The 16857-nt window shown below is 40.3% G+C and overlaps 1 protein-coding gene across 4 annotated transcripts in view; it reads right to left on the bottom strand.

Moving 5' to 3' along the window:
• lyst (lysosomal trafficking regulator) overlaps nt 1-16857 on the bottom strand; it is a 491836-nt gene that overhangs the window by 292248 nt on the left and 182731 nt on the right. For all 4 annotated transcript variants that reach the window (XR_013576613.1, XM_078541985.1, XM_078541986.1 and 1 more), the window contains exons 9-15: nt 15756-15979; nt 14864-14930; nt 14580-14689; nt 12910-13336; nt 9058-9211; nt 7882-8055; nt 132-292 (exon numbers count right to left, since the gene is read on the bottom strand). Coding sequence is in view for 3 of the 4 variants with exons in the window: in XM_078541985.1 (XP_078398111.1) it covers nt 132-292; nt 7882-8055; nt 9058-9211; nt 12910-13336; nt 14580-14689; nt 14864-14930; nt 15756-15979 (1317 nt within the window). In the remaining variant the exon portion in view is untranslated. The remainder of the gene's footprint in view (nt 1-131; nt 293-7881; nt 8056-9057; nt 9212-12909; nt 13337-14579; nt 14690-14863; nt 14931-15755; nt 15980-16857) is intronic.

Genomic DNA, 16857 nt, shown 5'->3' with positions numbered 1-16857 from the left:
GTCTAGCGAGGAAATGGTGAAATGAACTGGTTGGGCTGAAACGCCTGTTTCTGTGTTGGAACTTTGATGCACTTAAGAGAAAAACAATTATCAGAAGTGTACAAAAGGTTAAATTCTTATCAAATTATTACCATTAAAAAGAAGCAAGCTTCCAATACTCCATATTCCAGCCAACCTTGTAGCATCTTCTTGATGGGGTATGCAGTGGCCAATCATTGCAAAGGTTTTATTACTGTCAGAGGAAAGGCTGCTCTTTCGAGGAATGGTATAACCCAAGGTCACATCAGACTTTCTGAAAAACACAAAAAAAAAATCAGTGAAAGACTAAAAATTTCTTTTTGGAGACTTGCTACTTCAATCCCAGTAGACATTAATAAACCATCCAGAAAGATACAGGTTCTGTATAGCCAAGTGTGGATATTTTTCATATTTAACATAGGTCACCTTTTACGATAAATGCACAGTGTTACGACACAGCAGCTGGTAAAGGCTGAGTTGTTTAAATCCCAGGGGGAAACTTGAACAGCTGTCGTAACCTATATTTTTAACTGTTATGTTTGAGCTGCAGCTCTGAATTCAGAAATAAAACCACCAAGCCTCAAGAGGTTTTTATATAAAACTAAATGAAACATTTATTAATTTAACAAGAAATTAAACACATATCTACAAATTACTACCATAATAACTTCTAAACAAATCCCTAAATTAATCACTCCCAGGTAAATTTTCACCAAGGCAACAATAACCCATAGACATTAAATGGACACCAGGCAAAGCACATTTGATCTTACGAATTCAAAATTAGGTTCCTTTCACTTTGGTTCCTTCGCACAGTTGTTGGCTTACAGGGTGGTTAGATCTTACATGCCTTTGACCTGCACACACAAAACTCCTTTCTGTTTATACTTAGTTTTCCCTTTGAATGTAAATTTTCCATTGTATTAATAGATTTTTAAATTTTACCTCTCCTAACAATAATCCTTTCATTCCAGCAATTGTTTTAGTAATATAAACACATTGCTTGGTGTCTCCCAACTAGGTGCAAAATTTTACGCATTCTTTTGAATAGTTTATTCAACAAATGAAAATTGCACTTTACCTTTTACTCCTTACGTTTGTCTGATTAACGTCTCAAACTACTGAACATCAAAGCAACCAGACTAGCTGGCTTTAATCCAATTAAGCCACACACAGACACACACATAGACAATGACCCCATTACAAGTCCAATTGAAAAATAATTTCCAATAACATTATACACATTAATATCTCTTCATGACAAGAGATTGTAATAATCATAAGAGTAATAATCACTATGGTGGATCAGTGTGGATGAATGATGTACATCAAGGCAAAGCCCAACAACTACTGGCCAATCAGTTTAATCTCAGAAGTGGGAAATCTTTTAGGAACAATAATCCAGGACAAAATTAAGTCATTTGGACAAATCTGGATTAATTAAGGAAAGCCAGCGTGGATTTGGTAAAGGCAAATCGTGTTTAACTAGCTTGATTGAGTTTTTGATGAGGTAACAGAGGAAGTTGATGTGGATAACACAGTTGATTTTGTGAACATGGACTTCTAAAAGGTGTTTGATAAAGTGCCACAAAGCAGGATTGTCAGCAAAGTTAAAGCCCATGGAATAAAAGGGGCAGTGGCAGCATGGATACAAAATTGGCTGGGTGACAGGAAACACAGTAGTGGTGAACAGTTGCTTCTTGGACTGATGGAAGGTATACAGTCACGTTTCCCAGGGGTTGGTGCAAGAATCACTGATTTTCTTGATCTATACTAATGACCTGGAATTGGGTGGGCAGGGCATAATTTCAAAATTTGTGGATGGCATAAAACTTGGAAGCATGGTGAACTGTAAAAGAGGATAATTATAGATTTCAAGAGGACATAGACAGGCTGGTGGGATGGACAGGTAAGTGGCAGATTAAATTTAATGCAGAGATGTATGAAATGATACTTTTTGGTATGAAGAACAAGAAGAGGCAATATAAAAAAAAGATACAATTCTAAAGGGGGTGCAGGAGCAGAGGAACCTGGGAGCATATCTGCATAAATCGTTGAAGGTGATGGGGCAGGTTGAGAAAGTGTTTAATGAAGCAGACTGGATCCTGGGCTTTATACGTAGAGGCACAGGGTACAAAAGCAGGAAGCTATGGTGAACCTTTATAACATGTTCTGCCTTAACTGGAGTATTGGCACCCCATCCACAAACATTCACTCCCTCCACCACTGAAGCACAGTGGCAGCAGTGTGTACCATCTACAAGATGCACTGCAGGAATTCAAGGCGGCTTCTTAGACAGCACCTTCCAAACCCACAATCGCGACCATCTAGAAGGACAAGGGCAGCAGACACATGGCAACACCACCACCTGGAATAAAAGCAAAATACTGCAGATGCTGGAAATCTGAAGCAAAAACAAAAATTGCTGGAAAAACTCAGCAGGTCTGACAGCATCTGTGAAGAGAAAGACAGAGTTAATGTTTCGAGTCCATATGACTCTTCTTCAGAACTAAAGAGAAGTAAAAATGTGGTGAAATATATACTGTTTAAGGGGGGTGGGAAGCTGGACAGAAGGGCAGTGATAGGTGGAGGCAAAGGAGAGATTGCAAAAGATGTTATAAACAAAAGGTCAAAAGGGTGTTGATGGTGGTGATACTGGTTAAAGGAGGTGCTAATGGTGACATTAAGAGTAGAAAGCAGGATGAGCAAGCGACAGATGGCCCGAGTGGGGGTGGGGTGGGGGATGGGGACGGTGTGGGAGAAAAGATCAAAACAGGCTAAAAGGTGGGGATAAAACAATGAATGGAAATAAATTTAAAAAACAATAATAGAAATAGGTGGAAAAAAATAAATAAAAATTAAAAAATAAATATTTGAAAAAAGGGGATCAAAAAGGTGCGAAGATGGAGTTCATGATCTGAAGTTGTTGAACTTCATGTCAAGTCCGGAAGGCTGTAAAGCGCCTAGTCGGAAGATGAGGTGCTGTTCCTCCAGTTTGCGTTGAGCTTCACTGGAACATTGCAGCACGCCAATGACGGACATGTGGGCATGAGAGCAGGGTGTTGTGTTGAAATGGCAAGCGACAGGAAGGTCTGGGTCATGCTTTCGGACAGACCGAAGGTGTTCCACAAAGCGGTCACCCAGAACAGCCTCCACATTCAAAGGATCATCCTCTGCCATTTCTGCCAACTCCAGCATGATGCCACCACCAAACACATCTTCCCTTCATCCCCCCTGTTGGCATTCCGTAAGGACCGTTCCCTCCGAGACACCCTGGTCCACTCCTCCAACACCTCAACCCCCTCCTACGGCACCTTCCCATGCAATGACAACAGGTGCAACACCTGCCCCTTTACTCCCCCCCCTTTCTCACCGTCCAAGGGCCCAAACACCCCTTTGAAGTGACTTCCCTCAATTTGGTCCACTGCACTCGCTGCTCCCAATGCAGTCTCCTCCACATTGGAGTGACCAAATGCAGACTGGGTGACTGCTTTACGGAACGCCTTCGGTCTGTCCGCAAGCATGACCCAGACCTTCCTGATAATGGTCCCAGGGATAAGGGACTTCAGTTACGTGGACATATAGGAGAAGTTGGAGCCGTTCTTAAAGAGAAGGCTGAGAAAAGATATGATAGAAGTGTTCAAAATCATGAGGGGTCTGGACAAAGTACATAGTGAAAAACTATTTTCATTGGTGGGAGGATTCAGAGGTCACTGATTTAAGGTGAATGGCAAAAGAGCCAAAAGTAACATGGGGAAAAGGTTTTTTACACAGCGAGTGTTTGTGACCTGGAATTCGGTGTCTGAGTGTAATAGAGGCAGCTTCAGTCTTAGATTTCAAAAGGGAATTGGATAATTATCTGAAGAGAAAAAAAATCACAGGACTAGGGGGAAAAAGGGGAGTGGGACCAACTGAGTTGCTCTTGCAGAGAGCTGAGGCAGTGAACCTTCTTCAAATCGCCTCATTCTGTACTGTAACCGTTCTATTCTATTTGCAGTTTAAAAAAAAACCTTTCCAACAGAATCCCAAAGCATGAATATAATAGATCCACTTTAATACTATTTCATTGGTTTATGTTCATTTTTCAATATTTTTAAAATATAATGAGTTTGAGCCAAAGTGAAGAAGCTGGTTTGAGCAGTAGAAATGCTGAATTCTGACCTTTAATATTCATTCAGTCTCCTCACACTGCTGAAAAGAGCCCAACTAATCAACTTCTTCACCAGTATCCAGATTCACCTTCAATTTGCTTTCTTCTCTCCAGAAAGCAGCAATGTGTGCAAGGTTTGTAGCCCTTTGGTACCAACACCACTCCTGAATTTCCCCAATTGTCTATTCTTCATTCTGAGTCAAGCCGGCAAGTAAATATCACTGAACCCACCCAAAACCTATACTAGATGGAACTAACTAGTCAATTACTGCATATGCATTCAGTTAAATTAGAGCCAATGTAACTAGATAGCTGAAAAAGTGAAAATCTAAGTTGTACTTCTGTTCTGGGTTCAGATAAACAACCAAACTGGTGACATAGCAGGGTTTATAAAGTTCCTGCATAATTCACCCATAACATGGGGACTGGCGAAAGTGTCAACCTGTTAGAATTGTAAACGTCAGTTGAAATAACTGCAGCTGCACAGGTCAAAGATGCTGTCTTGAAAAGAACTGTTGATCAATAAAGCAGCCCTATATGCATCCTGCCTCAGGAAACTGTGAATTAATGAAAGACAGGATACGAAAATCACCTATTGGAGAGAGAGAGAGATAAATCCAAGACACCATTGACAAAAGTACCCAGATTGTGTTCAATGGTCAAATATTTTAATGGCTCAGCTAACACAGAATAAAAAAAAGGCTATGCGGCCCATTATCCCTGTGCTGGCTCTTTGAAGGAATTATCCAATTAGTCCCATTCCCTATTCTTTCCCCTAGCCCTGAAAAACTTTCCCCTTCAAGCATCAGTTTTACAAATGAAATTCTGTCTTTAAACTGTTTTTCATATCTATTATTGCAATCAGAGTAAGGGGTTTAGAGTGTGCTTTAAGATGGTGATACCACCAAGAGTTCTTGAATTATGAGAAATTCATAATGTGGGTTTGTTTTCCTTACAACAGAGAAGGTTAAGGGGAAATTTAAAAATCACGAGGGATTTTGATAAGAGTAAATAAGGAAAAACTGTTCCAACTGGCAGACTGGTCAGTAACCAGAGGACACAGGTTTAAGATAACTGCCAAAATATTGAACATATACAATGACCCAGCCTCCACTGCTCTCTGGAATAGAGAATTCCAAAGATTCATGTCACTCTCAGAGAAGGAATTCCTCCTCATCTTCATCTTAAATGGGAGACCCCTTATTCTGAAACTCTACCCCCTAGTTCTAGATTCCCCCACGAGGGGAAACATCCTCTCAGCATTTACCCTGTCAAGCCCATCAGGATCTTAATGTTTCAATAAGGTCACCTCTCATTCTTCTAAACTCCAACGTCTATAGGCCCAACCTGCTTCTTCCCTCCTAAGGCAACCCCTTCATCCCCGGAATCAGCCTAGTGAGCCTTCTCTGAACTGCCTCCAATGCGAGTATAGCCTACTTAAATAAGGAAACTGTACGCATTACTCTAGGTGTGATCGCACCAATGTCCTGTACAGTTGTAGCATGACTTCCCTACTTTTATACTCCATCCCCCTTGCAATAAAGCCCAATGTTCCATTTGCTTTCCTAATTACTCACTTTACCTGCATGCTAACATTTTGTGATTCATGGATGAGGACATCCAAATCCTTCTGTAATGCAGCATTCCGTCGGCCCTCTCCATTTAATCTATTCTTCCTACCAAAGTGGACAACCTCACATTTTCCAACAGTTTTATACTGGAAACTGGCGTTACCCCTAGAGAAACAGCATAATCTGCCATTTTTAAGCAATTTGAACCATTTCTATGAGGGTCCGCCTGTACCTTGCCAAAGTTAAGGTAAGAGAGTAACCCATGGTAATTCAGGGTCAGGTAAATAAACTGTATTGTGTGTTTGCCTGAATAATAACAATGCACTCTGCAGGTTCACCAGAATGATACCAAGATGAGAGGTTAAATTGAGGACAGGTTGCATGATTGAGTTTATATTCTCTTGAATATAGGGGATTAAAGATAATTAAAAGGATTTGATAGGGTAGATAGAGGGAAACAATTTTCTCTTACAAAGTTGTCCCAAACAAGAGGCCATATCCTTAAAATTGGAGCTAGTTTGTTCAGGCGTGATGCTAGGAAGCACATCTTTACATAAAGGATAGTAGAAATCTGGAACCCTCTCTCCCATAAAGCTGTTGAGACTACGGATCAATTGAAAATTTCAAAACTGAAATTGATGGATATTGTTAGGCAAGGGCGTTAAGGGTCTGGGAATCAAGGCGGCTAACTGGAGTTAAGACACAGATCAACCATGATCTCACTGAATGGCAAAACAGGCTCGAGGGGCTAAATGGCCTTACTCAAACAAGAAGTGCACTTCGAATTACTTAGACTCAGTACACCATGATACAGATGAAACTGGAATATTCAGTGTGCACAACTCATTTACCCTGACCACAGATATAAATCTAATCAACAGCCTGATTTACTGTTCTTGAATGTAGGCCTGGCCTTCTAACAGTAATACAACCAATTCCATTGAGCTAGTATATTGGAATCCTCAGGGTGTGATAGCATGCTCATACCTTCTTGTTCCAGTAGAATGTAAAATGAAAATTGGTGTATCATCAGTTTGCTGCTGAATTTGTGTCGAAGTCATGGTGACCACAAACCCAAGTTGCAATACTAATGCAATCTTGCTAATCTTAGGCAAATTTAATAAGCTTGGCATGCACTGGGCCACGGAGATCAAACGGTTTCTGCCATGGGTGGTTGAGTTAGCTGAATACAGTCAGTGGACTATTTAGTAGGTTGAACAATTAACTTCAGTGGACTAGATAGTGAAAAAAAACTGTGGCGTCCATTCATAACAGTCATCATGAGATCCCCACAGAGAAGTGCATGTGTATCCTCCCTCCTAGACCATACTCCCTCTTCTTCAGAGGCAATTTGCCTTCCACACCACAACTGCTCTATTTAATTAATCTTTTATACTACATCCAATTGATTTCACTCCCATTGGCTATAATCAATGTCATTACAATCAAGTCGTTATGTCTCCAATCTTAAATCTTAAACATCTTGGCAAGAAAATTCAATACAACATAATAAATTAATAAATTTCCATTTAAGTGATTTATATAGACTGATAGGATACTTGGGATATCAAATATTTGCACCCAGTATACCCCTGCAGATAACAAAGGAAACATTTTCTAAATGACAGACTACAAACCAAGGGATTTGGGTGTCCAAGTACACAGATCAGTAAAAGCCAGGGCACAGGTACAAAAAGTCATCATAAAAGCTTTTATCTCAAGGAGCTGTAAAGCTGTTAAATACATGAGGAAGTGATGCTTCATTTGTATAGTCTTGGTCAAACCCCTGCTGGAATTCTATGTTCAATTTTGAGCACAGAAGCTCTGGAATATACCGGCCTTGGAATGGTACAATGCAGCCACCAGAATTATAGCAGGGCTTAAAGGGTTAAATTGAGACAGGCTGCGTGACTTAATTTGTATTTTCCTGTATTTAGAAGATTGAGGGGGTGATTGAATTGAGGTCTTTAAAATGATTTGATAAGGTAGGTAAGGTTATCTGGGGTAGGTGGGAATGTGGAAATTGAAACACAAGATGATTAGCCATAATCTTATTGAATGGCGGAGCAGGCTCAAAGGGACGAATGGTCTATTCCTGTTCCTATTTCTTATGTTCTTATGTAGAAAATCACAAGTATACACCTTTGTCCGGACACCCAAAGTGAAAGCTTGCCAAGAACGCTCTTCTTGCTTTCCGATTGTTGCACATAGGTTAGTGCCAAGTGCTGCCACTTCCCTGGAGTTAGAATGTTTTCCTGTGACTCAGCTTGTGCTAGCAGGCCTGCTTTCAGGTCATCATTTGGATCAATGCAAATTCTACAGAAAGAAAGCAGGTCATTTTTAATATTTCAGAAATCATAGTATACAATGTAAACAGTTTTTGAAAGACTTGCATTTATACAGTGCCTTCCACGCCCTCAGGTCATCCCAAAGCTCTTTACAGCTGACAAAAATTTCTTTTGATGTGTAGTCATTATTGTAATGTAGGAAACGCTGCAGTCAATTATCACACAGCAAGCTCCCACAAACAGCAATATGATAATGATCAGATAAACTGCTTTAATGATGTTGGTTGAGAGATAAATATTGGCTAGGACACCAGGGAGACTTCCTTGGCTCTCCTTTGAAATAGTGCAATAGGTTCTTTTACATCCTCCTGAAAGGGTAGATGGAACCTTGGTTTTAAGTCTCATTCAAAAGATGTACTCCCTAAGTACTGCTCTGGAATGTCAGCTTGCATCTTTTGTTCAAGTCTCTGGAGTGAGGCTTGAACTCAACCTTCTGACTGACTCTACTGCTACCTAGATCCAATTTTAAACAAAACATGAAGCACAATTTACATTGCTAGAATGGCAAGTCTGATAATTCATAAGCAAAGCCATGAATGAGTTCTGTTCAGCACCACAACGAAAGAGAAACTGTGTCACACCAATTATCAGAAATTCAGTTCACATGATCGGCAAGTAATTAAAACTGAATTTATAATGGTTGATGTTAATTTGAAATGTATCTATCGGCATCTGGATTTTGAAATCTAATATGAGAGGTCACTTTGAACTTACGTTCACAGTGCTCCATGAAGCACAAAGGTTTATTTATGGAAGTAATGTCACGTGCTTTATAAAGGTGAATAGTTCCAAAACATTTTACAATAGTTTAATTCAGTCAAGTTCCACAAAACTACAAACATGCTTTGTTTAACTCAGCAATCAGCATTGAAAAATTAATAGTGTAAAAGAGTAGGTTTTCCTTCACCCATTTTGATAACAGAAAAAAGGCACCCTGTATTTGTTTTTTCTTCAGCAGTTAGTACTCTACCTGAATGTAAAACCACCTGTGTTCAAGTCAGCCCAAACTTGCAGCATGATTACTTTAGACCCCAATGAAATCACATGAAGGCACCCATCTTCAACCAATTTATCACCAGAGTTTTGAGTGCTGCAGAAATCTAAGCCTGCTGTTTTCCCATACTCTGAAAAATAAAACAAAATTATTTATTTGCATCATTCAGACAAGCATGTTGCCATCAGAACTAAACCAAAAATAAAAATACCTGGAAAAACTCAGCAGGTCTGACAGCATCTGCGGAGAGGAATACAGTTAACGTTTCAAGTCCGTATGACTCTTCAACAAAACTAAGGAAAATAGAAGAGAGGTGAAATATAAGCTGGTTTAAGGGGGGGTGGGACAAGTAGAGCTGGATAGAGGGCCAGTGATAAGTGGAGATTGCCAAAAGATGTCATAGACAAAAGGACAAAGAGGTGTTGAAGGTGGTGATATTAGCTAAGAAATGTGCTAATAGGTGACATTAAGGGTAGAAAGCAGGACGAGCAAGGTACAGATAGCCCTAGTGGGGGTGGGGGGAAGGGATCAAAATAGGCTAAAGGGTAGAGATAATACAATGGATGGAAATACATTTAAAAAGAATGGAAATAGGTGGGAAAAGAAAAATCTATATAAATTATTGGAAAAAAGGGAGATGGGGATGGAGCAGAGAGTTCATGTCTAAAGTTGTTGAACTCAATATTCAGTCCGGAAGGCTGTAAAGTACCGAGTCGGAAGATGAGGTGCTGTTCCTCCAGTTTGCATTGAGCTTCACTGGAACATTGCAGCAGGCCAATGATGGACATGTGGGCATGAGAGCAGGGTGGAGTGTTGAAATGGCAAGCGGCAGGGAGGTCTGCGTTTGGTCTCTCCAATGTAGAGGAAACCGCATTGGGAGCAACGAATGCAGTAGACTAAATTGAGGGAAGTGCAAGTGAAATGCTGCTTCACTTGAAAGGAGTGTTTGGGCCCTTGGACGGTGAGGAGAGGGGAAGTAAAGGGGCAGGTGTTGCACCTTCTGTGGTTGCATGGGAAGGTGCCGTGGGAGGGGGTTGAGGTGTAGGGGGTGATGGAGGAGTGGACCAGGGTGTCCCGGAGGGAACAATCCCTGCAGAATGCTGCCGGGGGGGTGAAGGGAAGCTGTGTTTGGTGGTGGCATCATGCTGGAGTTGGCGGAAATGGCGGAGGATGATCCTTTGAATGCGGAGGCTGGTGGGGTGATAAGTGAGGACAAGGGGGACCCTATCATGGTTCTGGGAGGGAGAGGAAGGTGTGAGGGTGGATGCGCGGGAGATGGGCCGGACACGGTTGAGAGCCCTGTCAACCACCGTGGGTGGAAAACCTCGGTTAAGGAAGGAAGAAAGACATGTCAGAGGAACTGTTTTTGAAAGTGGCATCATCAGAACAGATGCGACGGAGGTGAAGGAACTGAGAGAATGGGATGGAGTCCTTACAGGAAGCAGGGTGTGAGGAGCTGTCGTCAAGGTAGCTGTCGGTAGGCTTGTAATGAATATTGGTGGACAGTCTATCACCAGAAATTGAGACTGAGAGGGCAAGGAAGGGACGGGAAGGGAAGTGTCAGAGATGGACAATGTGAAAATGATGGAGGGGTGGAAATTGGAAACAAAATTAATAAATTTTTCCAGGTCCAGACAAGAGCAGGAAGCAGCACCGAAGCAGTCATCGATGTACCGGAGAAAGAGTTGCAAGAGGGGGCCGGAGTAGGACTGAACAAGGAATGTTCCGCATACCCCATAAAGAGACAGGCATAACTGGGGCCCATGCGGGTACCCATAGCCACACCTTTTATTTGGAGGAAGTGAGAGGAATTTAAGGAGAAATTGTTCAGTGAGAGAACAAGTTCAGCCAGATGGAGGAGAATAGTGGTGGATGGGGATTGTTCGGGCCTCTGTTTGAGGAAGAAGCGGAGAGCCCCCAGACCATCCCGGTGGGGGATGGAGGTGTAGAGGGATTGGACGTCCATGGTGAAGAGGCGGCGGTTGGGGCCAGGGAACTGGAAATTGTTATGATGTAGGGTGTCAAAGGAATTGCGGATTTAGGTGGGAAGGGACTGGACAAGGGTAAAGAGAATGGAGTCAAGATAGCAAGAAATGAGTTCCGTGGGGCAGGAACAGGCTGACACGATCGGTCTGCCAGGACAGTCCTGTGATTTTGAGTAGGAGGTAGAAGCGGGCCGTCCGAGATTGGGAGACTATGAGATTGGAAGCTGTGGAAGCCATCAGAGTTCCTTAGAATAACTTTTAACTTCCCTTAACATGTTGAGATGTAATGGAATAAAATAATTTGGGCAGTTATTACCTGAACGCAGAGTCAGGCACATGATCCAACAACCAGGAATTGCGTCTCCTCTAATGTTGTTATTATGTTGATCTCTGGTGAAACTATGAGCTACAGCAAAACGCTATAGGATAGAATTACCGATCCCAGGTTCCCAGCTGGGGATGCTCTCAAAAGGACAATGAGCTAGCAATAGGACTGCAAGGTGTCAGCAATGGCTCAGAGGGTAGCGCTCTTTGCTCTGAGTCAAATGTTTGTGGGTTCAAGTCTCATTCCAGAGACGTGAATTGAAAAGTTGATGCTTCAGGGCAATATAAAGGGAATGTAACATTGTCAGAAGTGCCATCTCTAGAATAAGGCACTAAACTGAGGCCCCAACTGCCCTCCCGGGTGGACATAAGAGTCCATAACGTTGATTGAAGAATAGTAGGAAAGTTCTCCCTACTGTCTGGGATTATTTTTATCCCTCAAATAATGTAATTAAAACAGATTATCTAGCCATTATCACATTACCATTTGTGCATCTGTGCTGTGCGCGAATCGGCTGCTGTTTCCTACATTACAACAATGAATATGTTTCAAAAATACTTCATTGATATCAAAGCATTTTGGGTCATGCTGAGTTCATGAAAGATGTAATATACATGTGCAAGTCTTTCTTTAAGACTGTAACAGAAATTCTCTGATCCACTCCCCTGAGCATGTCTTCCAGCTGAGAATGCAAATCAGAGAATTTACTTTTTAGTCTGCGGCAGAATAAATATTCAAAAGGTGCTTTAAACCATTTTCATTAAAATATTGTCATCCAGTAATTTGGTTCTATCCTTAAATATTCCATCAGTGCATTTGATGCCTGCTTTTTTGGCCATCTTCCCTCCAACAATTTAACCATCACAAACTCTAAATATAGCAGCAGCCAGCTGTAATGTTCATTTTCAAGATTATCAACAGTACTTTAAGAGGAAGGAGTTAATTTTTTTTATAAACTTTTCTATGCTGAAAGGATAATTGCTTCTTGTGACTTTATAATATGTCAGTAGGTGCAATGAAGCAAAGATCTCTCTGTATTTTTGTGATAATGGCAGTTGTGGATAACCCCCTTGCACAATGTGTAAATATTAGATAATGACCAGAATTTATATAATCATTACTTTGTAAATTATTGCTGTTACCGTGACAGCCTGATAATGTAGAGTGTTTGCCTTTCATTCCAGTGAGAAAACAATAACTCTTGTTTTTCTTTTGTTATTTTGCCTAAGTATGTCATTAAAAAGTTATACAAGGATTTTCCCCATATGAATGTTTATGATGCAAGAAGAACCTGTATTTATGTAGCTCCTTTCACTACCTCAATATCCCAAGTGTTTTTCAGTCAATGAAGTATTTTTCCATTGTAGTCACTTGCTGTAATGCAAGAAATATGGCATAGCAAGCTCCCACAATGTGCCACACTGACCCACAGCCACTGAAGTCTATCTACAGGAACTTCTTTTGAAATAATATTTATAATAATAATAAAAAAAGCAAAGAACTGAATTCCATTCTTACCGATGCCATCAAAGCTACTGTCTCTGAAAGTAGCTAGCTGGTTTCGTCTTTGTTTCTTTGTTTTTTCAAGTGACCTATTTGTTCCACTGGTGACTTCCACTTTCAACCAAATAGAGACACTAAAGCCATCTGACATGTGTGGCCAAGAGTTCTGACCAACAAGTGGCAAATGGAGTGGAGCCACATGCCAAGGTGACGACAATTGGTGGGTGTATCCTTCAGATTCTGTCTCTCTCTTGCTCTGTGGAAATTTGACTCGCTTTAGAAGGCCGGAGCTCTTACTGGTGGGAGAAGAATTGGTTTTCTGCATGGTTGAAATGGTACTGAAAATATTACTGATAAATACTGTTGGGAAGGTAAGGTACTGCAGTGGGACCATGCCTACATTTGCTTCTACTATCCTCAGAATCCCTCCAAGTAGTATTTTCTGAAATATGAGAACAAAAACAATACTTTAAAAGTATTTCACTGTAAAAGCTGATAGTCTATTTGCTCTCTTTCAGCAAAATTTTCATACTTTAGTTCATGGAACTCACGCATTACTCTTGAATCTTTGGAACATTGGATGAACAAAGTTTGCAATTTATGATGGTGTAACAAGCTATACAGCAAATGCCTGAAGTGATGAGTCGTACTGGTACAGAACATTGTTCCAGTTGTTTTACCTTGCCATCTTTCATCTTTCCTCATGCCACCCGCCCTCTATCCCTTCCTTCTTCCCTTCTTTCTTTTCTTCCTTCTTATGTCATGCAAAGTTGATGCACTGACAGCAAACTAATGTCTTGCTGAAGAACTGTTTAGTCTTCATCTATTAGCCTATAGTTGTTAGCTGAAGTACAGAAGATATTTACGTACAGATGGGTGGACTGCATATTTATTTATATATCACCGTTCAGCTTCCATAGCTTTCCATCTTAGCTTTTTACTTTATGTCATGATAGAGGTTCTCCTTGCTCAAGTAGAGAAGCAGTACCTGTTTCAAATGAACCAGGTAACAAATTCATCAAGTGAATCCCCTCTTGCCTGTCGTTTTTTTCTGGACAAAGTGTAGCTGTCATGGTGCTTTCGACAGGTCTGTAGTTTTGCAGCACGAACTCTTGCAACAACCCTAATTACCAGCTGGCCACAAAGCTTGATGTGTCCTAATTTAGTCAAAGTGCTCTAAATGGGCTATCTTTCTAAGTTTCTGAAGCCAAGCTGACCATGTTGGTAACACAGCCAATTACTAAATAGCCAGTTTGCATCTCTATGCAATAACCTGCAGAAGTGCTAAGAGCACAACACAGCACAAAGCAAGTGAACTGCAACAGTCAAATCTTTCACAGGTATAACCTCCTCAAAGATCACAGCCTCTAAAAGTCAGTGAAAACTATAAAAACAGTTGCCAGCTTCCCCACGACCTCGCCTGCAAAAACTGTGACCATCAGAATGTTTTGCATTTTTGGAAGTTTGCACTTTCTATAAATTTTATAATTAGTATTGATGTCATTTTGAGTACAATTCTATGCATGTCACTAAGGGGTTTCATTTTTATTCTCCTGGAAGTTGTTCACAAGGTTATCTGGCTTGCTATTGGCAAACTAAATCTCCACTTTGAGTTTTTCTTGGTGTGGCTGCCGTTATCCATTTTAAAGAGCATTTTCATAAAACTATGTAGACATTTCACTCACAGTTGGAGGGGTCTTCTCTAAAAACAGTCTCAGAAAGAGTGTCAACTCTTCAGCTGACAACCTGGAGCTGATTAAAGTCACCAATAATTCGACAAGCACTGCCTGGCACTCTGCGTAAATAAAGGTCAATGGTTATAGGATCCTGGAATTCATAGTTAACTGGCAATCTAATAATAATCACATTTAAACACAGAACAGAACTTGCTGATTGCTGTACACCACTCGTACACTTCAAACTATTCAATGACAATTAGAACCTCAAGCAAAAGAAAGTTTGCACATACCTTCTGAAGTCGTCTCAGACTGATTCAAAATATTCTGAAAACCTCCCACAATAATTTTTACAGCTCCCTGAAATGACACAAAATATTGTGAAATAAAAAAAAGAAAAATATGATAAATGCACAGTGTTACATCAAATATGCATACCGAATACCTTTCTTGGCACCTTTTATACTTTTGAAACTAAATCAGCTCGAGCCCTACGTGACATGGAACTGAACTGGATTGATGATCGAGACAGCAAAAGGAAAACAATCCTACTCAAAGTAGTGACAGCAGGCCCTGGCTGCCAGTTCCAGCTGTCTGTTTTCACAAATTGGAGATTTTTTCCCCTCCCAGATAGAAAAATGCTAAAAAAAAAGTTTTCAATAAAGTGCCTGTGGGAGAAGTACTTTAGACTGAATCTGTCCTGACCTAAATTCTCCTCTCACATATCTCTCAATACTGGAAGCAATAGAAAGATATACTGATAGGGTGACATAAAGTCAGCTAGATGCTTCGTGTAGGAACAGTAAACACAGGCAAGTCAGCCGAATGGGCTGATTCTGTGCTGTAAATTCTATGTAAACATGAGGAATTGTATGTTCTAAACTAGTGTCTGCTGAAGTGGAACAGGAAGCAATTGCAGTTCAAGGTCACAGGATGACAGAACAGCAAAAACATTGACTACAGTCGACCCCTGTTAATTCAAAGTCATATTATTCAAATTATCAAATATTTTCCATGCATAAAAAGCCTCCTGTGCTGTTTACTTAAATTGATTAATTAAAATTACTTGATAATTTGAAATTTTAGTGCAAAAAATGATTTTTGTACCAACAGAATTAGATTACATATCTTTTCTTTTTATATCCTGCCTTTTTTTCCACTCACCCAGAAATGTTAATGGTTTACCTGCTGGTAAATGGATGTAGCATTTTTTTCACTGTGCTGCACAACCTCGAGCAGACTTCTGAAGACGTGGGTTAGGACATCAAGGCTGGGATTGCTGACAGACAGCAGGGTGAGTTCTAACATACAGATCTCAGGGTACATCAATTCCCTCTGTGCAGTACCCTCAGCAATATTACAAAGATAACTTGATGACTGAGCCAAGGATATGAATTCTGGTTTCACATCTGTATCACAGAGCAGAGAAAATGGTTACACATTTTGTATTTTTCTTCAATGCATGTTTAGGATTAGAGGTAAAATCACAACAAATGACATGCTGTACAAATCATGTCACGGTTAATAGTGGATAAGAAAGGGATTAGTCTAAACCTAAAATAAAAAGCCATGCATAAATAAACAAAAGCCTTTCCAAAAAATCGTTTTAGCTAAATTATCTATATAAAACTGCTAAGTCAAAATGAACACCAGGTATGACCAATTAAATTCTAACCACAATTTGGGAGAAAAAAAGTAGGGCACTTCCATCTAACAGTTGCCACAACCACTTTAACACCTGCAAACTCAGATATACGTACAAGTGAGTGAAAATACAGTTATTGCAATTGCTTTCCAAAATTAGGCATACTTCATTCAGTGAAATTTTCCTATGCTTGCTGATATAATCAATCACTTCCCTTTCTCAACTTCTCTTTTTGAAAATTTCTATTTCCTCTGCAAAATGTTTACTCGCAACCCAGCCACTCCCACCAACAACCGAGCCCACCTTGAATCGTCTTTCCAATCTCCAAGGTCCTTGGGCACGTCAGTTCCATGCCAGTATCCAATAAAATTCCATTAAAACCTCTCCAGTCTTGTGTCTTTTCAACTCCCATCACAAAACCTGACCTCGCTAAAGTCACAAATGACATATCTGCCAGTGGTACATTATCCCTTCTATCCTTCTCACCCAATTTGTTCTGTTTATAGTTTAAAAAGTCTAAGTTGGAGCACTTAAAATTACAAAATCAAGTAAATCTGTCAAAATAATTAAAGATCTAATATTTTTCTAACACCTTTCAACTTTATACAAATTATGCTGAAAGGCAGAAAATAAACAAGACAA

This window comes from Cetorhinus maximus, chromosome 5, assembly GCF_964194155.1.
Source record: "Cetorhinus maximus chromosome 5, sCetMax3.hap1.1, whole genome shotgun sequence".
In the NCBI taxonomy this organism is placed as follows: Eukaryota; Metazoa; Chordata; class Chondrichthyes; order Lamniformes; family Cetorhinidae; genus Cetorhinus; species Cetorhinus maximus.
Note: the sequence above shows the minus strand (reverse complement) of the source record. Positions and strands in the feature narration are given on the sequence as shown.